Source organism: Coturnix japonica, chromosome 8, assembly GCF_054131305.1.
Source record: "Coturnix japonica strain WE chromosome 8, WE-NBRP24, whole genome shotgun sequence".
Lineage (NCBI taxonomy): Eukaryota > Metazoa > Chordata > Aves > Galliformes > Phasianidae > Coturnix > Coturnix japonica.
Window position 1 is genome coordinate 17851580 of NC_140670.1, and position 26096 is coordinate 17877675.

The 26096-nt window shown below is 35.4% G+C and overlaps 1 protein-coding gene across 4 annotated transcripts in view; it reads right to left on the minus strand.

The window, feature by feature from the left end:
- Positions 1–26096, minus strand: part of ERCC6 (ERCC excision repair 6, chromatin remodeling factor) — a 40058-nt gene that overhangs the window by 9150 nt on the left and 4812 nt on the right. For 3 of the 4 annotated variants that reach the window (XR_014948871.1, XM_015866822.3, XM_015866823.3), the window contains exons 5-14: positions 24977–25082; positions 23038–23764; positions 15242–15367; positions 10597–10755; positions 8501–8636; positions 3365–3535; positions 2739–2915; positions 1455–1571; positions 1119–1214; positions 2–220 (exon numbers count right to left, since the gene is read on the minus strand). Coding sequence is in view for 3 of the 4 variants with exons in the window: in XM_015866822.3 (XP_015722308.2) it covers positions 2–220; positions 1119–1214; positions 1455–1571; positions 2739–2915; positions 3365–3535; positions 8501–8636; positions 10597–10755; positions 15242–15367; positions 23038–23764; positions 24977–25082 (2034 nt within the window). In the remaining variant the exon portion in view is untranslated. The remainder of the gene's footprint in view (position 1; positions 221–1118; positions 1215–1454; positions 1572–2738; positions 2916–3364; positions 3536–8500; positions 8637–10596; positions 10756–15241; positions 15368–23037; positions 23765–24976; positions 25083–26096) is intronic. The other variant, XM_015866824.3, reaches the window with a different exon arrangement.

Below are 26096 nucleotides of genomic sequence, written 5' to 3' on the forward strand. Positions count from 1 at the left end.
CCTGTCTTGACTGAGTGAAAAACAACACTCTGTGACCTTGCTTGTGCCATATTTTCAGCAAGGACTCTACCACTATCATTTTTCCAGAACGTTTCCAATAACCAAACTGATCTGCTTCCTCCAAGTCAGCATCTGGTACACATTTCAAAATCTTGGGACCACCAGAGAAGAGGTCAGGGTGGTTACAAATCTTCCTCAAAGCTACGAGTCCTGAGAAAACCTGAACAACAAAAGGCAAAATATCTTTTTTATTTCTTGACAAATACTTACACATACATGTGCTGTGAATGAGAAATAACAATGGATTAATCTAATCATAAACAAGATGAGTGTTTTTAATAGAAGTTTGCTCTTTAGAAGAACCAATGGTTGCCAATACTTTTGTTTCATGTAACATTTTGAGAAAAATCAGTGTAGGAAAAGGTCAATGAAAATACATAACTGTGAGTCTATTTTGATGACAAGGTTAAGTGAATTCTGCACAAACTTCCACATTAGCAGAAGCAGTCCCTAGCTGTTGCTCATGGTCAAACATTTCCTATTCAAAATAAATAAATAAATAAAATCCATCATGTTCATTCAATTAAATTATTGCATCCATCCTATCTCCCCTCTGTCTCCCTGTGTTAGCAAGTAGTTTCAAACAGACCTTCAGGATAGCAGGTAAACCTTTTGGAATACATGGCAACAAAATACAGCTGAGTCAAGATACTTAAATAAACACAAAATGCTGAAAGCGACCACTTTGATATCAAGCAAGAAAAGTTCTGTTCAGTTATTCATTTAATACAGCTGACATTAATTCATCTGATATAATGAACGCTCAAAAAGCTGGTTTGAAAGAAGGTAATCCTGGCATCTTCCATAACTGAAAACTCAATGAGCCAACACATTATTTATGGTCTAGTTTTTCTTATTTTTATCTGGTCATGCTATCACAGGGGGACCCCAAATTCTTAATACTCCACAGAACAGTTACAAAGGAAAAAAGGAAAAGTAGACATCCACAAAAGCAGAGCTGAGATTGAACATTTCCCTTTCTGCTTAAAACTCAGCGAGCAGAAAGTGAACATCAATCTGTAACTTTGCCCAAACTCCACCTGTTATCTAATGCCAACCTGCATGTCTCCGTTGAGAATCTGGTAGACCTCTTTAGAGTCAATGAAATTTTGATAGACTCGACGCTGCTCATCTGTCAAACGACAAAAAAGGACCTACCAAAACAAAACAAGAAAACAGCTCAAGTTCAACTTGTAAATACAAGACTTTGCAAATATTAAAGTTTTCCAATATGGGAAACCACTTAATGCTCAGAAAACAGAGGAAAAGAATAAGAAAATTAAAGGTTCTCTGTCTCATCCATAGTTAAAATAGCATTTCAACTGCTGTCAGCACAGAAAGTCTGAACTTTGGAGAGTAAGAGGGCACAGATCAAACAGTAACAAAAAGCAAACCTGTTCATTTTTATCAGGAAGTGAAAGGCTCATTTTAACATCAGCCTTCATTCTTCGCAGCAGGTATGGGTTTATGGTGTCCCGCAACACACAAGCACATTTGTATGCAGTTTTTACCTGAAAAAGGAAGAAAAGTCAAAAATAGTATTTTGGTTCTTGATTTTCTAGTAACACACAAAATTAAATAACTAGTAACTGGGGAAGTCCACATTTATGAGATGGCTTATGATTTATGTGGTCCTACAGTTACCTACTTAACACAACATGAACTGCAATAAAATTCACATTAGCTGCAATAAATACTGCATAAATAACTTTTCCTTAGATAACACTGATTTATCTTGACTAATTTTCAGTGGAATTTCAGAGACCAGAAATGTGATTTCTTAAAAAATAAAAATAAATAAATACACACACACACATATATATGTATTTGTTTTTAAACTTGCATAGAACCAAAATCTGCATAAATAACTGCTAACGCATATACTGAAGATCAAGGAGAAAAAAAAGAGGCCCAAAGCAATGGTGGTTACTAGACAATAAGTGAAGATTAGTGTCCACTTGGGACTATTAAAATAAAAAAATCGGTATGAGAAAATCCCTATGATCACAGAAACTAAAGGTCACTCTGGCCTCAAATGGAACATATGGTTCTATAATGGGTAATGGATGTGTGAGATGGGTATTAACTGTACATAATGGCTAAAAATACCTTCATTTTTCTTAAAGCAAAACAAAGAATACAATAAATTATTGATGTGTAAAAAAACAAATTAGCTGTCCAATTAAGTAAGTGACTAAGCTTTGGGCAAGGGAAGCACTTAAGCTTAAAAAGAAAATGTAGAAATGTATACATGCAAAATATTTTGAATAATATTTTAAAGCAAATTCTTAAGTGTTTCTATGAAACTTTTAGCCTACAGATTACTGAACAATTTAACTATTAGCCAAGTTGAAATGTGCTTAAGAGAACCACAACCACAAACATTAATAAGAGTAAAATCTGAGTCTTTTCCCCACACCTGTCCATCTTTACTTCATTTCAGACAACACTTACAATAATTCCAACTTTCCTGACAAGAGACATTTGAGCTTATTTTGTATTCCTGTATAGAATAAATGGTCTCATTTTGTTGAACCATTTTTTTCCCACATACACAGAAGTGAAACAGAGATGCATGACTCTATCATTTGTGTCCAGAATGCACAGCAAAAAGTACACTTAAAAAATCAGTTTTGAAACAATAGAACAGTTTCTAGTGAAATTTTCAATGCATTTACCTGCACAGGAGAGGCATTGGAGTATCCTCCCATGGTTATTGGAACAGAAAATTGCTCCATAAACACAGGTAGTGTTCCCAGTTTCCCTGGGAATACAAAGTCAAAGAGGGACCAGAGCTCCTTCAAGTTATTTTGCATAGGGGAACCAGACAAGATGATGCGATGGGGTGTGCGGAACTATTAATTAATAAAAACAGAAACAAAACGAAGCCACTGTCATTGCTCACAACGTAACAAGATTTCCTCCCTCAATGGATTTTCAATTTCACCACCGATGAATTCTCATTTTAAAATAATACATGGCCTCATACTCCTGAAAGAACCAACCTTCTATGAGATATCATCTGCAAACTGTTAGCAGAAAATAAAAACCAACATCTGACAGTTGTTCCTCATGGCAAATTCCTCCACAATTCGACATTTGATGCTTTTCTTTGTCTTACCTCTATAAACACTGATGTAAACTCATTTAAAATATTAACTAAGTTAAATAGTCAAATAAATACTGCAGCTATTTATGCTTTTACTCCTAATTAACGGCTGTTGGCTTAATACAGGCTACAGGATTTTGGAAGGCAACTCCCACCCATTAAAAAAGCATCTTCCATTTCTTTTTGATAAAGTACCTGTTTGCAGGCAAGTGTGACAGCGGCATTTGGATTTCGGATTTTGTGACCCTCATCCAAAATCACATAATGCCAGTCATAGCTGTGGATGTTATCTTGCATCAGTCGAATGTATGAATAAGACGTAATTAAAATTCCATGGCATGAAGCAATTTCTCGAATTAGTTTCACCTAAAAACAAAAAGGGGAAGGTGTCAGTAACACAATGAGACTGAAAATTCAGACTTGATGAAGAACATACAAGCACTACACGCAAAAAGTTCTGAAAGACCAGAAAATCTGCTTCACAAAGAAAATCAGTGTAGAAAAGTCTTTGATGTTGTGACTTATCTATAGGAGATGAAGCACTTGGGAACTCTGATAGAACTGAACTGGATCTGAAGCCTGATGAGAAGGAACCAGTTTGTTTCTTCCCAAAGATCTGTAAGTCAAACATGAAACTTCATCCAAGTAATCAGATTCTTCAGATTCTCCTATATGTACTTTACAAACCCACCTTTGCATACTGTATAAAATATATGACAGAACCTAAAACAAACAAGTGAAAAACTAAAACAACAAAATATTTGTTAAATCCTAAATTCTGTCTAACTTTTCATTAATAGGATTTTTAGATTCTTTTAAATTGTATGCTTCTCCTGAAAGATATATTCTTTCTCCTGTTCAGCATTTTTAGCTGTATATTATCTAGGGGCAGTACCGGTCTTTATCATCTTCATTAAGTACTTTCACAGCAACCATAGTATTCAAGAACCTAATTTTTTCTGCATTTATCCTGCATGTATAAATCTAGTAGAAAGGTGAATTCAATATATGGGAAGGAAAAAGAGCACAGAATGTTATTTATTTACTTGCATGGATTTAGGTAAATCCATCAAGGTGCTTAGCTGCTACAGAAACCAAATGGAGTTATGTGCTTAAATATCTTCGCCTAATCAGGACATAAATGACTTTTTTGAAGCTCACAAAGGAAAGGGAAAACAAATCCAATTTTCTTTCTTTCTTTCTTTTTTCCCTTTTTCTTCTTCCCAGGGGAGTATCCTTACTATTATCTTCTCTCTGCTATATGGCGTTTATACAGCAAGTAGGAAAATAGGACTAGTTCTGTAGTTGCTGCCACAAATGCTGAAAAAATAACCCAGCAAGTCAGCCCACATGAAAGATACATGCAATGGTAACTATCAGTTCTGAACTTTTGTTTTAATTTACTCTCAGTAGTCAAGTTGCTTGCAGAAGTAATCCCTGTCTTCATGCAGAGGATGTCCAAGTTACACCAAACTCTGAGGAAACTGAAGCACGTCCTGTATTAAGAGCTCCACAGCCCTCATGCCTTTTTACATAGGAATTCAGCGTTAGGGCACACTAGCTAGCTACTCTATTGTTTTCCAAGAGCTGCACATATTCCTCCCTGACACAGGACCTGAGCCTACAGTAGGAAAATGAAAGGGAATTTTACCATTGATTTAGAGTATACCATATTAGCAAATGGGTAAAAACAGAATATGATAAACTGAAGTTCAGAATACGATAAACTGAAGCTCATACAGGCAATTCCATATTAAACAAAAAATGAATGTAATATATATATTTAAAGTAGAACCACCACAGAATTTGTTAAAGGGAAGTCCAAAGAGGAAAATAATAAGATTCCTAAAATATCTACACATTCTAAAATATTAAGAACACTTTTTGAAGTGTCTTAATAAGGAAAACATCTTTATGGACTCTGGTGTGTCCATGATCTCTTCTTGAAAAATTTCTTACGACAACTTCTTGCTCAAAGATATAATCCAAGATGAAGAAAACTCTTCTGCAATTAACTGTTCAAGAATTTCTACTTTCTGATCACCACCTCCTGAAACAATTTGAGGCATTAAATAATATTGACATCACAACTGTCAAGAAAACACGCAATCTTTATTACAGAATATATTACAGATACAGTAGGAATTCCAGGCAGGTAGGGACATCCAAAGCTAATTCTACCTGGTGCTCTACCCACAGTCTGCAGTGATGTCCTACAGCCTCGGCAGCGGCCTATCACAGAATATCGCACACATCTCTACCCAAACACTTAAGACAAATCATCTCGGGCGATTTCAAATTAAAAGCTTGTAAAATATGTAACCTCTCCTAGTTTTTGCAATTAATAGGGTATGTCTGCAATTAGCCTGACTTACAGAATGCTACACTGTTGTCATTAAAAGATGTTTTGTGAAAGTGCTGCTGTTATTATGGAGGCTCAAGAGACCAATCCCTCCTAGAGGGCAAGCAGTGGACTAGCAGAAAGCAACAGCCATAAATCACGCTGTCAGGTAGCACAGAGAACAGAAGTGAAACACAGGCACATGAAGGCCATTGACTGTAAACACACCACAGCAGAATCCTAGTCAGGATTTACTGAACCTGTAATTAATTAAAGTTTCCTTCAAGCTAAATTTTTAATAAACAAGGATTTCTGCTGACAATGAAGAAATACAACACCACAATTTTAACAGCTCATACTACAACACCTATTAACCGTTGTTTTACTGTATTGGGAACTTTCTTGGAGGTTGCCTCATCAGTAATTTGAAGCTCATAGAATAATTTAGAACCTTTTAAAACATGATAATGGATTTAATGTTGGATGTGCCATTTTGAAGCTGTGGCACTTCAGAGTTTATGCTGTTTTATCATGTATTCTTTAATTCACAGTTCCTGTTTGGTTAGATTCAGGCATGTTTGTATTATTCTTATATTTATTTTCTTGGGAATGCATTTCAGTGTAATATTTCAGGTCATACACTGTTAAACTGAAAAAAATAAAAATACAAGATTAAGTTCAGCTCAGAAACAAACCCTGCTAATGCCAAAAGATAAGACAGCTGTAGTCTCGTTCTGAAATTCTATAGTCCGGTACTTAAAAAGATGCTAATGAATACAAGAACATTCAAATAGATGGAATAAGGCTGATATCATAGTTTTGTTCAGCACAGTGTCTCAGGCTTTTAAAATTCAAGGACAGTATTACCACCTAATATGGTGATGCCATTGATTGTGTTGATTATTGACTTGTCTCCTCTGGGATGCATGTACCGTACTAAGACTAGAAGATTTTCAGCAAACACCATTGCTTAAAGCTAAAATGTTTCAGAGATGTATCCTATGGACAAACCCTGAAGAAAGCTTTTCCGTTCTGCTGATGACCTTGCAGTAGCTACGAGTTGGTTTCTGAAGCTACTAAACCACAACTGTTTCAAACATTGAAGATACAGAAATCAGATTTATCTTTTTAGCTGTTAAAATAGTCTTTTTAAAAAATACTTAAGAGAATGTGAACTCTTCCATAATATTATGTATTACAACATTAATATTTTTAAATAGAAATATGCACGTAACACCAGACTCAAAGAATGAGACTAGTGATAGATATGAAATTCTCTAAACTTTCACATACTTTTAAGGCACATGTGAACTCACCAAGAAAATACCTAGTCACTTGCACAACTATATCACTTATCAATCAAAAGTGCACTGTTCAGCAGTCTTTTCAGTATCTCATAACCAACCATTAAGACCAGAGATCCATAAATTCAGCCTATAAATCCTCTAATATTTCCTTACCCCCAACAAAGCAATTTAAATGGCACCATGAAGAGGCTTCAAAAGAACACATTATAATGTTTAATAATGTAAATGTTGCAATAAAATGAGGTAGAGCACTTACTACATATTTAAGAGGAATGTTATTTGTTGTGGCATGATACAAAGCTTATCTGAGTTTAATCCCTAGCACAGAGGCAGTCTTCAGCTAAAATAAAGGCTTTACAATCAATCATACCAAGAACTTTAATCTTTGTAATACTATTGAGGGTAGAAGACTTAAGTATCTACAGTGTGCAAAGTTGTCTTCAAGTAGGTGGTTCCACAGGTGCAAGCATCATGAGAGGATGATTGCTTTTGTGGGCTATATTTTGTCCAGTGTCTGACTAGAATAGATGAATATGTAGGTAAGGATTTACAGACTGGATCAGATTACCAGCTGAAAGAAGAAATAACACCAGTGATATTTGTTCTAAAGATTGAGAAATTAAAAATTCAGCCTTGAACTCGAGAATAGTCTCCTCTCATATCTGAGATGTTGAATCAAGATAACTGAAGTATGATTCCTCTCAGATTGTATAGTTTTATGCCAATGTTTAAATGTTTTAATGCTTTAAGTCACTTTATGCTACACGAAGTATGAATGTAAACTACTGCAGGAGGTTAATAGCATAAAACAGCACCAAAGGACACAGCCACAATTGCTACACCACACTGAAACTGAAAGCTGACTTTATGGAGGAGGACTACTATTTCACTCTGATTCTTCCCATGACGTCCAATTTATTTACACTAATCATCACAGAAGAACCAAACGATCTTCTGTTATCACAAATGGAGGGGGAATAAAATCAAGTGTTGTATTTCATCCAGATGGCCTCAGACTAAATCTGAAGTCTTGGAAACCTATCCAACTTCTTGTTGCATCTACCTTCCATCATCTAAAGCACTAGTTACCAATCCACTTTCCCTTGAGGATAGCTGAAGACTGACGATAGCTGTTAGCTCCTTCAGCCACAAAAATACTGCTTTGCCTCATGGTACACCTGTCATTACTAAACTCTTTTCCTCTGTAATTCTCATTTGTTAACTTTAAGTTCAATATATCTTCATTTTTTTTGAAATCATTTGTTCCTCTTCCACAGGCCTGCACAGTGTATTCTTTAAGTTCTTGAGAAAGCATTTGTGAGACAACAAGGGGAAGTACAATCCTGAAACCTGACTATGCTTGCAGATGGAAAAAAATCTGATCCCTGTTTGTCAAGTTCATTAATTAACAAATACCTCAAAATTAAAACACACCATTTAACTTAGGAAGATATGCAAACATGCTACTGAGATCAACACATTTTTAGGGATTGAAGTTAATTGAACAACAGGAAGCTATTAGCACATTAGTATGTACTATTTCTTTTTTGCTATGTACTGTAAAATGGCATGGATTACCTCACAATATGTTTAATCAAGTGCACTGTATCATTTATTTAATTTTTTTTGCTAGTGAAAAAAGAGACAAGTTTCTAAAATTACAAAATGAATATCAATTATTACCTTTTTGTTGGTGTAAGAACCAGTTTCATGAAGAATGGCGACCCTAAATGGAGGCCACCACGTGTGGAATTCTTTTACCCACTGATGCATCACAGTAGCTGGACAAATGATCACTGTTGGACCCAATCCTTGGTACCTAACCAAGAGACAAAACCAAACCAAAATCTTTAACATGCAATAAATGCTCTGTATTATGTGTTTACAATTTCTTCAGAAAGTGTCACGAATATATTTTCTCATATCTTAAATGTTCAAGGATAGCCTTATTGTTTTCATTCTTAAGCACTTCCAAACACAACCTTCACACTTCTGCACAGTAAGGAACATACAGTCATCTCCATTTTACAGAATGAGAGCTGAGGCTGATAAACACTATGGGAAAGGCTGCAATGCAAGATTCATGCAGTAGTACACAAGCTCCCTCTGTACATCAAGGCAATGAGATAAGAGGTGAGCTGGAAGTCACTCAGACAGGTTGACAACACAACCATGCCCACTCTTATCAATGCCCGCTTCTCAACCAGACTCACCATGAGGTCTTCTGCTTACTAAATAATGTGGCTTTCAAGTAGGAGCTAGCCAGTCAGAATTAGTTAATTCCTCATTCTGAGTACTGCTGCAGAAAATACTTGACCATGCACAGATCAAGACATTCTGATGCTCTGCCTTGCAATACACAGGCAAGTAAGAAGCTTCACCAAAAAAAAACAAAAACAAAAAAAAAAACAACAACCAAAAAACCCCCAAACCAACAAACCCTATCTTTTCCCCCACAGAGTTACTATTGTGGAGGACTTGTCAATTACATGCACCAGAAACCAATCCAACCAAACAGAAAACCTCAAACCCAAACAAAAAACCAGAATACATGATCTTACATACAGAAAGGATGTTATGATATCAGTGTCCATATTTTGAAGATGCTAAAGTTTCATTGCCATCTTACAAAAGTATCTCAGATCTTAAGTTGAAACTGTATAACAATGTCCAGAGATGTTCCTGAAATGTTTCTATGAACTCAGTGGTCCTCCAACAAGGGCAGTTAACAAATATACCAACACAACATAATCAGTAGAGAAGCAACCTTAGAAGAGGCAGTGATACCCAAATAAATAACTGGCTTGAATGATGGAGTACAGTGTAGCAGTTTTTTTATATAAAGGCTACATCCGGAATCAAATGAAGAATATGTCTTCCATGTTTTCCATTTAATGTATTATTTTACGAGTCATGTACATGCTGTACAAAATTTAAATGGCTCACTATAAAGTTATGTGGTTTTTTTTGTTCAGTATACTGCTGCAAGATTTGCTTAATTGCCTGTCATAATTTACATCAGATAAATAGGCCCCCAGAACTAGAAAACTCAAGTATCATTCATGCATGCATCTGTAAATCCAAGAACACAAACAAGTACCTTTTCCGGTAATTTCACCAATAAAGACAGAATTTCAAAGTATTGCTCAGTAATAAAGAAATGGCATGTCAGCTCTTGCAAGAACAGCCAGTTACTCTAACACAGTTTTAAACAGTAACGAAGATGGAAATTCCTCTGTGTAAGTTACAGTTTTTATTAGTACTACTATTTTTTTTGGCATAGGTAATTCCCTGCAGATTAGGAACTTTAACTTCCATCACAAATCAGCTTGTGACTTCCTGTAAAGCATTCACCTGGTGTCTTGCCAGAACAAATATTTTAATGTAAAATTTAATAAATGGAACTAAAGGTATTAGATCTAATTTAAAATTCCATATTGTGTAAACTATTGATATTAATGTAATTGAGTTTGTAAACAATCCATTTGTGGAAGCTAACCTTAGACACTGTATTGACCCAAAATATCTAGTGTGGCTCATCTGCAAAATGAAGCATCAATGCCTGGAATTCATTAAAAGTGTTACATGTTTAATTTTTCCTGCCCTACAGCTCCATTGTCTCGTAAAATTTTTCCTTTGATGTCCCCCACTAAAAGAATTAAAGGAATATTGTAATTGAAATGTCATTAATAATTCACAGGAACCTCCTCCACCAGCAATACATCTGATGAAATATTAATTGAGCTCTACAGACTGACAGTCTGCAGAGGAGCACTTGCCTGTAATTTGAACCACGAGTCCTGATCTTGCTGTAGCTCAGACCTGCCAAGAAGGCAATTATCTGGATGGTCTTGCCCAATCCCATCTCATCTCCCAGAATTCCTCCTGCCTGCTGGCAGTGCAATTCCCAGAGCCACCTAACACCTGTCTGCTGGTACCTAAAAACAAGGAAAAAGAAGATGGCAAATGTTTGATAATAAAGATCGTAACAGAAAGTACTCATGAATTAATCATTTGGCAGGGTTCTTGCACCAGTTACAGTAACATGCTGGATGTGTGTTTTACATGAGTGCTCTATTTACTAGGTCATACATTTTTGATACAGTCAAATATTACATGCGACTTTCATTTTTTATGCAATACTAAAACATTTCTAATTAAACTGATAGTCATGGTAATTAGAGGGTATTTTATTTCATGTATATTTTAAGTGTTAAAAATAACTTGGAAAGCTACTCTAACAAAGCTATATATTGTCAGAAGACATGCAGGGGTCTAATCAATTACATTATTGGAACATATACCTTAAGCCAAAGGAAAAGTCTGACTTGTAAGTGGTGCAGACTTTACATTCCACTCTGAAAACTGATCACATCTGTGACAATGTGACAATAAGCTTTCTTTTCACATAAATTCGTTTAGTAAAACTTAAACTCTTTCAATGAAGAAAGAAGACAACAAGGGAAACTGCATTGGAAGGCAAAACAATAGATACACTGTGAATAAGATACAGCAGAGCGTTGTTGAGTGGGAACGTCAGGGATGCTTATATTCCCAGTCACTCAGTGGAAATTGCATAAGCAAGAATTTAAAACATATCCCAATTAAAAGAAATCGATTAGAAAACAACATCCAGAACTGCAAGCTAAAAAGGTGTATATGGGCGACTGGACTAAGAATCATTTAAAAACATGTTTGTTGTTTTTTTTTTAATTTTTAATTTTATTTATTTATTTGTTTGTTTGTTTGTTTTCAATTTAAACTCCCTTTTCCAAAATGTTTTATTCCTGATGCTGTCATTATTTTATATCATTGTATCATTTCTGTGTCTTGTAACGCAGAAGATCAAGGTCACTGGTACTGTTCTCTTGGTGGCACACATTTTGCTGTCATGCCAAGCACAGCAAAGAACAAGACAGGCTTTTTTTTTGTAAACTAAGGATTGCTCATTCTGGGGTATTCTCAAATGCACATTTCAAGACTGTGTTTCTCTCAGAGAAGAATGGTTAGAACTACTGACAACTAACGACACTTGTGTCTGCTACATCCTATCAAAAATCAATTTATGTTGTGATCTGTATGGATTTAGATTAACGTTGAAAGGAAACAACAAAATGCCCTGAGTAGTTAGAGAAAAGTGATCAAAGAACACATCTAATGGTTCAGACATCATACTATCTGCTGGTATCTCAAATGCATTATACCAAGGAGTCTGTAAAAAACCCTTTTATTAGGGATGAATTGACATTAAAAACACAGGAATTTAAATTAAACAAGTACCAAATAGTTTCCAGGAGTAGCTCTAAACAGATGAAGATATTCATACAATATTTTACGAAGGTCAGAATATCTTCTTAAGGAAATATTGAAGAACTGGAGCAAAACAGAAATCAGAATCTACTTCAGACTAATTTCCAGATTGTATCTTTAGAAGACAATTCCTTGATAATATTTTTTTTTTTTTGTGATATTTCTTTGTAATACAGACAGTGCTAACAATCTAGCTGCATTTATAAGCATCTTTCTGCCTCTCCTTCTATCTTCTTAAAAATAACAAGAATATATTTAATAAACAAAGTTTCAGAGAAATTCTGCTTCATAGATATATAAAAATGAAGATGATGCCGGTGCTTTCATCAAACACATTCACATAAACAACATACAATATATTAATAGTAACTACTGATTTTAACATGTACAATTAGGCATATTAATAGATTTAATTTACGAGGAAAACCTTTGAGTTTTGTATATTTGAAAATGCATAGATATATTTCCCCCCCCCCCTCAAATAATGGAAAGAGAGTAGCAATAATCATGCATCTTACTGCAGTGAAATGAAATTCCCAGTAATGGTAACTGCACAGAACATGTCAAACAAAATCATGAATATGTTTTTAAGTAATGACCTCTAAATTTGTTTCTAAAGCCCTGCGTAGACAGGGTCCATCTATATGGCTCTAAAATTTTATATTGTTGGTCTTTTGAAAAGGCAAAGCATAACAGCATTTCAACTCATTCCACCACTCCACACATGCTTCTACAGCCAAATATGATCTTACAGAAATGTAATTCTTAGTCTTTTTAAAGACCCACAACATCTCCCACTTCACAAAAGAATGGATATGACTGCACACAAAGCATGCTTGTAACTTATTTCTGCTACGAATTGTTCCCAAAATACATACTTTCATGGACAGCACATTATTTTAAATGACTTGAAAGTACATATGAAAAAGCATTAACATTAGTTAATGTGGAAAGTTAAGGTGCTTTATTACACGCTTCGAAGAAACATCCAAACTTAAAATATTGCAATTGCAACTACTGTAAAGCTTAAGATTTTACAGGTTTTTCCCAAATAATTTCTTTTTGGTTACATGGGGAGATAATCAATTTTCTTCACTCTTACACTTTCAATGAGCCAATTTCTGTGCTCTTTTTTAAACTTAAAAACACTGTATAAGTAAAACAAAAACGTTGCCCAGTCTTTGAAATAGTTACATATAATATACTTAATTCACATTAAGTAAACATACTAGAATGCATCCCTCAAAACCTCATAACTGTAGCTGGCAGAGTATAGGCACTATCTTACTGAGATGCAATAGCACTGCAGTTGTTAGGAAAACATGCACTCAAAGCGTGTAAGGAAGAAACCTGGTTTCCTCCTTACACAGAATTTTCTCAGGTTAAGTGCATATGCTTTTAAGTCAGTCTCGCTTACCACAGTTTTAGTCCAGGGCAGCACCAGTGGTACTAGCTAAGTAAATGTTGCTGAGTGTTCTTCAAAGCAGACAGAAGTATATAGGAGGGAAGAAACAAGATTTTCTACTTGAACAGATTTACAAGAAATAAAACAAAACCAAAGAAATAAAAAATGAAAAGCAACTAACAAAAAAACAACAACAACAAAAAACAAAACAACCAAACCAAAAAATGGACAACCAGATTAAGGGCCCAATATTTCTACTAACTTCTCTTTAGAATTCAATTCACATATGCAGAAAGATCACTTACAAAATGGTGCGATACACCTCCTCCTTGGATCAATGTACTTCTATGTTTTCTACTGAACTTGTTCAGAACTCAAAGTTTAATGACTATTGACTATGGGCCTTCCTACGCTGGAGGTTTCAGCATTTAAGTTACAAGTCAGACAAATCATTCAACTCAATTGATCTTTCTAACCACTTAAGAAGTCTTGCCAACTGACTCATGCTTGCAGGGATACCCTTCATTAGCGTGGCTGATATCTCTAAGATTAATTTCTAGTTGTCTGCCTTATTTCGATTCCCTTTGGGTTGCTCAGACCACACATCCGTTCTCAGGATGATTACTCCTGCAGTACCATTGCATAAACAACCGGAGACCACATATTGGCTGTGTATGGTCCTGGCAACCAAGTCATTAATTCATTTCCATTTCAGAGTTAGTGCTTTCCTCCTGAAAAACTGCAGGACAACAATAATAATTTCTTTGAGGTTAAGACTAAGTGGCCCTGTTAGTAGAGTTACTGTGTAAGCCTATAAGAAACAATAGCTTTCTGCTAGGTTATTATAAGATTTTAGAGGTAGCTTTTGAAAGAGGAGATGGTTTTCCTCAAGTGAAGTGCTGCCAACAAAAATGAATTCAAGCCATCGATGCATGGAAGTTAGAGAAAACACAAGGATGAAATAAACTTGTCAGCAGCTAACTTGTTTAGATTGCCTTTTATAAACAGCTTTTTGAGATTAAGATGACTTAACTGAAAGTGTCAGTGGACACAACAAAACTCAAAACTCTCAAAAAAGTGGAATGGAAAGCAGTCTTGTCCAAATCTGTAATCCATCGTTAAATACTAAAGGAATTAAGAATGCACTCTCCATATCTGAATGTTCTTACCAGTAACATTTTAAAGATCTTATAATGTGACTTCATAAAACTACTCAAAGAAAAAGTTGGCTGTATTTTTTGCTGGAAGAAAACTTCAGTCACTCTCAACCCAATCACAGAAACGCTAAGATTCCTTGTTTTCATTTATTACCAATTGCCAACACCATATCTTCATAGTAAAGTCATTTTTATATCACTCTGCACCCAAACTAAATGAAAGCACATACCAATAAAAGAAAACATCTACAAAAGGAGACAAGGAGAGCTTCTCAACCCTTGCTTTAGCTAATATACATTTACAATAATTATTGATTGTATTTTCATAAAACAGCATTTTGTGCTTGCAATAGCCAACTTTGTTTGAGGTTTGGTTGGGCAGGACTTCTGAAGTTTTTTTTGTTGTTGTTGTTGTTTGTTTTTATTTAACAGAAATAACTGAACACAGAGTTGTAGGACAAGACATCTAGAAATCACCACCACTGTTACTAATAATATCGTTATTAACAGCACAGAACAGCCTAAGGTTAAAATAAAGCATGCAGTACATACTTAAAAAGCTTTTTGAAGAGAAATCCCGGAATTTTGAAACCCTCTTCAAATTCAGTGTCGCTTTCATCAGAAAGTTCCTCAGCAACAGGATGTTCTTTGTCCTTCAAACGTTCTCTTTGCCACTTCCTATGAGTGACACAAACAGTCAACATTCAATTATTGTATTGAAAAGATACTATATGAATACTACATTGAATTATTCATCAAGAAGTAAAGAATAAACAAAAACATTTTCTCAGGTGTGATGAATTGAAGTAGTAATCCACTGAAGGAGAAAATTATGGATCTAAACGCTCAAAATATTTGACATAATGTGCACATGCTTCCAAACAGTCATAAGCTATGCTAATGCAATGTAATTAACAGTTAACACTATTGAAATACTGGCAATGTTAAGCTCCCAAACATCCATTTAAAAAGGATAAAACAAAAATAAAACAACAAAGAAATAAAGACCAAGTATTACAATGATATCTTTCTTAATTTAAACAAATAACTAAAATGTCTTTAACCTAGAGAAATGTTCAGTAGCATGCAAACATCACAGAAGACCCAACTGGAAACATCACTGTCTTTGAGCTGACGGGGTCTAAAGATGCTGAGCAGTCATCGTTAGGAGAGTTAATATTTGACATTTTGAAATTATGGTGACTTGTGGCATACAGCCCAAGTGCTGTATTTGGACTCTGCACATACTACATCCAGAATTAGGTTCTTGTCCTTGTCTTCTCTTAGAAAGAGCACCAAAAGATTTTCAACATCCAAAACAACTATGGACTTGTGTTTGCTTTAGTGACCCAAACAAAACCATTTAGTTGTAACAGCAAAGCATACACTTACTGCCAGGAAGGAAATAACTGCAGAACCTGAACAAATAAGTATTGAACTACCAAAAGCACTCTACAGACAACTTGGGTTTCGCTGTTATTCACTACTGAAATTGCATTCATTGCAGCCACACCAAACACAGCGTACAGCCTGATAAAATCTCTATAGAAAGCGGTAAGCTGTAGAACAAATTAAGAACACCCTCATGCTACTGCTCTTTGTGCAGTACAAAAGCAGACATATTTCATCTAATAAGAAGATTGCTGCATCTATAAGGATGAAATGACTGTATGCCTCCTTGCAGATACCTTAGATATATCTATCAGTGAAGTTTCTTCCTACCAAAACACTCTTCTCTCCCCAGTGAACAGTCCTGTCCTCTTCAAGCCAGACAAAACACTTTCAAATGAAGCATGTACTGCAATTTAAGCCATTGTAGACATCATTATTTGGATACTTTTTCCATACTCATAATTAAAGGTGCTGGCCTGAATGAGGCTGAAGAAAGAACCCTGGCAATCTAAAAGCATCTGAAACATAAGACACAGAAATTGAAATTGTTCAGGTTCCAAAGAACTATAAATAGCAGCGATAGTATGAAAAGAAGCAACTTGGAAGACTGAGGCTAAAAACCTAATATAAGCCTCCCAGCACTAAAATCTCCAGTATTAAGCTACAAGAAGCCTCCTAAATGAGACACTGTGAAACTCATCTATCCAGTATTTGCTTTACTGAGAGAACATACTCCAGAAGTGAAAAAATACTTACAGCTTGCCTTTATGGAAGCAGTCACAAACATGGAACTGTGGTATTGTTTTATTAAGTGAAAATAAAGACCATCATTTCCAAATGCATGCGAGTTACAATAACTACAAACCAAAAAAAGCACTGAAAAACTAACAAGAAAGCATAATACCAGACGGGTTCATAGAGACAGCTTCATACCAGTGTATTTTGACCTCAAGTTCTAATGTCTTCAGAAGCAAAAAATATAATGGGAAAAGCAGCATATGCATAGAGGGGGGGAAAGAAAGAAAAAAAAAAAAAAAAAAGGGCCAGTCTTTCTGATGAAAAACAAATGAGTTGCTACTATTTTTTTTGTCACCTCTCAGTCTGTTCTTATTCCATTATAATGTTAAATAGCAAGAACATCCAACCAAACAAAACAAAACAAGAAATCAATACAAAAGTAAACCCCACAGATACTTTTACATAACCTAACACAGGTAAGAAAATTTCTACCTTACAATTGCAATCTTCTAAATGGTTGAATTAGGAAAATAACAATAATAATAATAAAATAATGCTCTCAGACTAACAGACCCATAAATATTGATGATACTGGAGGCACAGCATAGAAGTGCATTTATTTCTGTTCAGTATCACAATGTTGTGCTAACAGCCATGAATTGTCAGTTACTGTTCTGAGTGTCAAGGAAAGACAAAAGATTCAAATTGACAAATACTGACAGTCGCTGCATCAGGTTGTGTCACTACTGGAAACAGCACACATCAGAACTTGGTTATGTTATCTGACCAAGTTAAGATAAGGCTTGAAATGTGAAAGAAAAAGCCAACAGAAAACACATACTTACCACATTAAAATCAAAACAATTTCAACTAAGAAAACCACTAAAGTGACAGGTAGATCACTTTAGAAACAAAATTCAAATCAAACAATTGACAAGCAAGGCACTATTTTGTACAAGAGCCTCTTCATCCAGTTTCCTAATATGAACGTCCGGCAGCCAGCACTGGTGCTTCAGCCTCCCCTGGGAAGAAGCAGATTGCCCTCTAGTGTACGTTGGAAAAAGTGATCCAGAAACAACCAAGAGGAAAACTTCCCGCAGTTCACAGCTCTTAAGGAATTTAACCAACATTTTTTCTGCTATTAGTTTGACCTGCTAGAGCTCCCTGGAAATCATGAGATTCTGAGAAAAACAATATATCTAGAATGTGAACTAACACATCCAGAACCCAGTTATCATAAAGAAAAATTCTGATATACTTTGTATTTATTGTTCTATTGATGAGTATAATTGCACCAGCTGTAGAACTGAAGCTCTGCTGTTGTGTCTAGCCAAGGTCTGCAGGCTTTTTGGCCTTTGATTTTCCACACTCAGCTGAAAGAAAAAGCAGTAATTTGTTGTTACAACTGTAACAACGTGCAGAGCTTGAGAAAGCCATTCAGTTTCTGAAAAGCTTTGAACTCAATACAGAATATTGTATTAAAACTTTATTATTTTCAATAGAAAAGTGAAAACATTCCCAATAGGTGAAGTAAAGGGAAGACAAACACTGCTAGACCAGTCTGGCCAGGTGGTCAGTCAACCTCTACTCTGTAAGCCAAACTTTCAAGAGAGCAATGGCGCTAACTCATAATTTAACTTAATTACAGGGTACTATGCTGAACAAAGAAAAAAAATCCATACAAGTCTGAGTTAAATCTCATTACTGTGCTTAAACAATTGGCAAGCACAGGCTTTATTGTATCACCAAAGACTTTTGAAAACAGAAGCACGACCTTTAAGAAATCTATGTTTCTTCCATCCATGGTCACTAACGTAAGCACAATTTTATCCTGCAAGTGCCGAATGAAAGCCATATATCATACAATTAAATCTTTCTTAATATAAGATTGCATTCAGATACTGAGCCCATTTCCCACTTATTGCAATACCCAAGAAAGAAATTCTGCATCCAAAACAGTAATGAGCACATTTTTTTTTTTCTTTTTAAAATACAGTCAGGAACCAAGCTGAGTGTTTAATATAGTTTGCCTTTTTGAAGCACAATATCTTTTCTGTTTTAGACAGCTAAGAATCCCTCACAGATTATTCTAATTTGCTAAACTGAAGCATTTGGCATTACTTTTTTGATCTAACTTTTTATGGTCTGTATACATGGATTTAATTGGCACATCCTAACAGATGAAATAAATGCAGTCAGTACCACAAGTCTCCACAAGTAAATTAAGACTGATGTAGATGATTACACACTTGAGCTTAGAATGAAAGGTGTACTCAGTGAGTGAGCCAAAATATATCTTCATTTGTGTCTCAGATTTGTCATTTTAAAGAGCAGTTAGGATGCTCTAAGAAAATGTCTTCCAGGAAAGGTAATATTTAATCCTTTTTAAATTTATAACTCTGAAACAATAAGAGACTGACTGACTCAGAAGCTTTAAAGACAGTTCGTGTATGAAAACTGATCCAACTTGAGAAAAACACCCCTCATTTTTTAGTTAGCTTTAGCTTTGTTTTGACTCTTTTTATCAACTGTTTTGTGCACTGATAGCCACAACATCCAGCAACTCAGCTGCCTGGCTGATGCTTGGCACACATGGCAAGTAGCAGCTTCTCTAGCCTTGCCTCCCAGTCCTTCACAGCAATTGAAGGAAGTGCTATTCAAAAAACTATGCTCCACAAACTATACAAAAAAGCAAAGAAAATGCAGTTATGGCACTTATGTCCCATAACCTGAAATTTAATTCTTTTCCTGCAGCAGGCATACACATACTAGCAGCTGCTATGGGAATAGTGACCCCAAGATAAATATTAAAACTTTTTGTTTCCTAGCTACTACTTCATGCAGATATTGTATTGGTGATGTCAACAGTGTAACACATTAACTACAGACAGTGAGAAAGAATTATTTGATTATATTTACAATTCCTATTTTAATTCGTGCAAAGGAGAATTTTTGTTAGCAAGCAAAAGGACTGGACGGGCTGCAGCTTCCACAGCTCCAAAACCTTGGCAGAGTAAACCAAGAAAATCATGCTGTTACTTTCTTGCGGAGAAGTCAGAAAAGGCTTATTTCCTATGCCTTTAGTATGCATTTAGTATGCATTTAAGAGAAGCTTACTTCTATTTTCTGATTCTAGGTATGAAAAGCTAAAAATAGGCACAGTTTCACTGAGCTGCCTTCAAAGAAAGCGGCTCTGCCGTGACCTGGCTGCTCCACCAGGTCGGTGACTGCTCCAGACTCCTGCTTGTGCCAGTGTGGAACAGCTCTCAACTAGGGCAGTTACTGCTGAGTATGACAAAAAACACACTGAAACCACAGCTGTTGTGGGGGATCAAGTCTCTGAGACCTTCAGCACTACCTCAGAGACTGATGACCTAATCCAGGCCTCTGGGTTTAGCTGAGAATAGTCACTATGAAGGACAGCTGAAGATGATGATAACACTACCTTAGCACCTGACAGTCTGTCACTGATTCAGTTTACCTCCCCACAGCCCTGGTGTTCCTTGCTACATTAGCCAGAAGATTTTTTCCCTGCACGTCTGCACAGCAATACTGCTCCAGTAACGGTAACAAGAGAAAGGCAAGAGCCACGCAAGAGAAGAAATATTACTAAGAGTGCGTGCTGAATTGCGGCCTTTCCACTTTCTGCTGACCATGTCTGGCTGTGAGTGACCAGGTCGATTGACACAAGTTGCCTTTAGAAGAAAAGTAGAGCAGCTCTTCTCCTGCATGCCCTGTTTACTACAGATGCACCAACTCCTCTTTGGAAACAGTTTCTCTAGCAGCCCCATAATTAGCTAATTATCATGCTTTAACATCATCATCATCATATCTTCCCCTTGACACAGACCAATCTCTTCAAGTCCCATCTCTGAAAAGTTTTAATGTTAAAAAAACTCATTTTCAGCCTTCAAGAGTATAGGACTTTATACAGCACCAAGCACAAGACTAGATGTTCAGAATACTAAAGTAATCCTAAAGGACTTTCCCTTGCCTATCTCAGGGGTAAAATATACCATAATCTCACTCATTTATTTGCATTCAAAAGTATAACTGATGTGAAACAAGACATAAATGTAAGCAAATGACAGCACTTCTATAGCATTCTTAATATGTTTCTTAATTCACTACACTTTATTTTCTCATGGCATTTCCCATAATGAAGATTACCTGGGGGTGTCAGCATAAAAACGTCAATGTGGACAGCTGCAGCTTAACAGCCATAATAACTGTGGCTATGAAATTTTTAAGAGATGTAGTGTTTTGGTGGCAATTACAGTTATTGATATTTCTAAAATTCATTTAGGCTTTTATTGTAACTTTAGTAACCAAAAGAAATGTACTCTATGATATGACTTTGCTAAGGATAAATTGTCACAATCTTAACGTTATTAAAAAACGTGTTTGAATGAATTTAAACTGAGAGTCATATTAAAACTTTCAATCAAAATAAATTACTCTTGATGAAAACACTGAATTAAAAATGATTTAATATTGGTCTAATTTACATGTGAAGAGTACAATTTTATTCAATAAAACAGTAAATATTTGAGTGGTTAAATACAATAATTTTTTGTTAATGTACCCAATAAAAAACACACTTTTTTGACATTATGGACATTGTTCTGATTAGCCTCTCATTGAAATCTTCTATTCAAGAAGCAATAAACTGCTCTTTAACCTTGAAAAGCAGCGTCCTGGGATTCCAAGCCTAATGCCTCATGCCAGCTCCTGATCTGCCTCAGTAACGTGCAACGTAAATGGCAAGTTGACCTCATCCTACTTAACATTTTGTTACCTGTAATAATGTCATAACTGGAACACAAGCACCTCTAGCAGAGAATACCTCTTCCACATCAACTCTTATCACAGGAAAAGATGGATATCATACCTCTACATCTTGACCCTTTTCTTTGATACAGACATACTATTAACCAGACAATGCTAGGATGTTTGCCTACATCAGTCACTCTCCTCTATAGCTTTAATACTCACTTTTCCTTTCATTCTAGAAGAGTTGCTTTCAAGATGGAATCCCTGCTTTTCTAGGGGCTATAAACCACTTGAAGGACCTTAGCAAATTACATATCACTTCACTGGTCCTTAAAAATGTTTTCCAAGAAGCCATAACAATAGAAACATTGCACAGTCTTCTTGTTAGGAGCTCAACAGCAACGGTACCAGTAGGAAAAAACACATCTCAACAGCACACTGTAGCTACAGAGAAATCACTAACACTCAGGCTGAACAGATTTCATAAATTACAGATTAGCACTTGGTGTTCCAGGTGCCATTTCCAGAAGTAACTTGTGTTCTTGACATCTAAGCTACATTGCTTCTCTTCATAGATCTTACACAGTTTACAACCTTAAGTCATCACAGCTGGAGAAAACTACTACCATTGCCACATCTTTGTTAGACAAGGACATCGCCATCAATAAGAACAGACAGAAAGGAAAACCACCGTCAAGCAGGGAAGCTGTTTTTATACTTAACTAACAGCAATGTGATGTTCAGTCTTTGTTACTCATCTAAGTTATGCCAGAAGTATTACCCAATAATGAAAAAGAATAGATGATTCCCTTTCAGTATGAATTTTAAAAGTATAAATTCAAAATCCACTTTCCATTGATATTCAAATTAATATATTTGCCTCAGATTTCAACAAACTAGTGGATTATATAAAAACAGTATATAAACATTTGTTCAAAGAATTTATTCGTGACTAGTCATTAACTAAAGCCAAAAACTGAGCACCTCATCTCAAGCCAAACCAAACACATCCCTCACAGTGAGAAAGTGCCTTCTCTCTGAAGAGGGAGTCTGTCTGTACTGTAATTCTGCCTATTAAACAGAATGTGTCATATATATTTGAAAGGTAGATATGAGGATCTGCAGACCAAGTACTGTTTAAGTAAACAGTAATGCCACCAATACATTTTAATAAATACTCTATTGTTGGCACATTCACAGTACTGTAAAAAACAAATAAATCCAAAACTGAAATAACTTACTTTTGAATGATCTTGAAACAATCAGAAAAATTAAATAGCAAAGTCCTTATAATTAAGAGTCATGCATAATTCCTTTAGGAAGGCTATGATCATTCTTACCACATCCTTCCCCTTATTCCAGTTCCTAGTTGTTTATTACAGACTTTGTCTTTTACAAGTGCAATATCTTTTGGTAATGTTGCTACTAAAATGTCTGGGACTAACCTTAGTCTCTGTTTATAATAATCTTCATCTCCATCATCTCTCCATCTCTTTACTTTGTGCTTCCCTTCTGTATGTTCTTCCTCCTCAGAGCTTGGAAAATAATCAGCATCGCTTCCAGCATCTTTAGAATCCTGCTTCACTGAGTATTTTCCCTTTCTTGACAAATTCCTGAGTTCGTAATCAGAATCATTTTCAGCATGTGAAGACACCTGTTCTTCCACATCTTCAGCTGCTTCTGCATCAAGATGTTCCTCATCAGGTACATACTCAGATTCTCCACTATCATCTTCCTGTCCAGGCTTCAGCTTCATAGTCTCAAGACTTTTTTTCTCTTTTGGAATACCCGCTTTTGAATGAACCTGAAGGGCATGCTTCTGAAGTTTCTTCAAGTGTTTTTTTAAACGTTTATCTGTTTTTGACAGAGCTTTACCTCTCTTTTCCTTTGTAGCAGATGTGGGAGCTATGCACTGAACATTTTTGGCTCGTGCTTTCTTCTTCACTCCTCTGCGAAGGGCTAACTTCTTTCTCTCAGATGACAGCTTAGCTTGATCTGCTAAATACTTTTCAAAATCAGATGCTTCATTTAGCATTAGTCGCCGTGTCTTCCTCTCTGGCTTCTGAGGTATTTTAGTTCCAAATGGGGTCATCTGGCCTGTACGAATAAGCTCTTCCCACTCTGTTTCCTGAATGGGCATAAGCATACTGCCAAGAGATGATGGTCCAGGTTCTGTAACAAAAAAACAGAATAACCACAATGACTTCCACACTTTCTGAATAACTGACACAATAACAAAATGGTGTGTATAAAAACCGAATGGATTTAAAGCTTAAAAACAACTCCAAACTAGCATCATACAATATAAAAAGGTCAGAAAAGGCAGAAACCAACAAAAAAGGTCAAAACATACTTGTCTGTTTTAAAATTCAAATTACTTCTAAAATTTCACATAGGAAACATTATGTACACTCTCAGAATGTTAATGCTTCTGGAATAACACATGACAGCAAGAACTATTATAAGAGAATAACCCTTAATACCACACGGACTCTGATGTGCTCCCTATATTCAACATGTCATCATTCACTACAACAAAACACAATTCCCGTAAGGAGTAACAATGTCCACTTCTGTTTCTATTACTGATTGTTCAGATTTTCTTAAAAGCTTGAAATCTGAAATTTCCATTAAGCATACCAAGAGAGACAAAAGACTATCTTCCCACAAGCTAAAAAAACAAACACCACCACAACAACAAAATAAACCCAAAACCAGAAACCTTCCAATACTACAATACCATTAGGATTATGATTTTAAAAGTCAGACTGACCACACAGCATGTTGCCATTGATAAGCACTACAGTTAAATTGCATACACATTTACTATACTTATTATATTTGTGTTAACTGTGTTATTTATCATCTGAACATTTGCATAAGAATCATAGAGGACAAACATACTGCTCTGGAAGCTGGTTTTTGGTTTTTTTTTTTCTATTTTTTTTTTTTAAACAGATACAGCCTGATAGAGAAAAAGTACTCCCCTCTTACATTTCTAACTATAATGCTCAACAATAAGAAAAAAACAATTTTGTTAATGTTGATTGATAGCATCCAGCATATAAAATGTAATTCAATCATGATGTTAGTCATCATTATCAAATTAGCTATGAAAAAACGTTAAGATTTCCAATTTATTAAGCCCAATACTCTAATGTGCATCAGTCATCCCTACTGAACTGAACAAGGATTAACATCCATTTCTTAAAACTTCCCACATGAATATGCCAAGATTTGCAATTCTGCAGGTGCAGCAAATAAGTGTTCTGAACATTCTCTTTGAAAACTAACCACTGAAATGCATTTCCTTATTAGCAAAGATCTTGCAAATTACCTTCAAACAACAAAAGGCATTAAGTTTCAGTCTTCTCCCATACATACCTTCATCCTCAAATTCAATTTCATTTACTTTATCAAGAATCTCAGTTCCACCAAGAACTGCTTGGAGACGTTTCTGTTTTGCTTTGATCTTCTTTAGCTGTTGCTCCTTGAATGACAATTAGGTACATCATTAAAACTTTAAGATGATTCAGAATCCTGATATCCTTTTAAACAACTCTTAAGCTATAATGCTTCCTGTATTTTCTACCAGAAAGTCATACTCAAATGTTCAAAGTATCCCATTTAATAAAAAAGCACAAAAAAGGGTCACAAAGTGTCTGTAATTTAAAAACTCACAGAATATGCATAAATTTATATGTACAGTCATCTTAAAATACACAGCAAGACATTACTATTCACACACACATTTCACCTGCTCATTAGGCATTTTCATGTCCATCTTTCAAGGTCATTTTATAACTATGCTGATACCAGCAAAAGCAGCCCCTGGATTAGTGATATATGCAGAGAATATAGAAAAAAAAAAGTCCATGATTTGCAAGACTGAATTACTGGCAAATAACCTATTTAAACCAATTATAATATTTATTAGGATTTATTTATCACCCAGAAGTCTGGTAATGTTTGCTTGTTAGGAACTAAAAAAAACCCCACAAATCAGTCAGACATCTTAATATATGTTTGTACGTAACTAGTTCAGGAATGGTTGCAGTTACTTTAACAGCAAAAACTACAAAGCAAAATGTATTTGAAAAATAAGTGAAAATATTAAACACTACAGACATTATAACAAGTGTAGTTTGTTACTGAAATGAAAATGATTCACACCTAGTATTCTGCTACTCCTTTTATCTGACTGTAATGTCCTCAACTGTATGTTTACCAGTAATGCTGCAATTTCCTTGGTGTTACTATATTCATTTACAAAACAAGAAATTCCAAATAGTAAAACTAACACATAGGCAGTGCAACTTTCCTCATGTATAACTTTATTTTTCAAAGTATTTTCCCATCCCTACAGAGGCACATAATTTAGTAAAAAATAAAGTTTATGATGCAATCAGCTTTTTTCCTTGTGTGTGAAGGAAGGTGCTCTTGCCTGCCAAGTCCTGATGTAGAATCTTCAACATTACAAAATGTAATGCATTTTGTACACTAC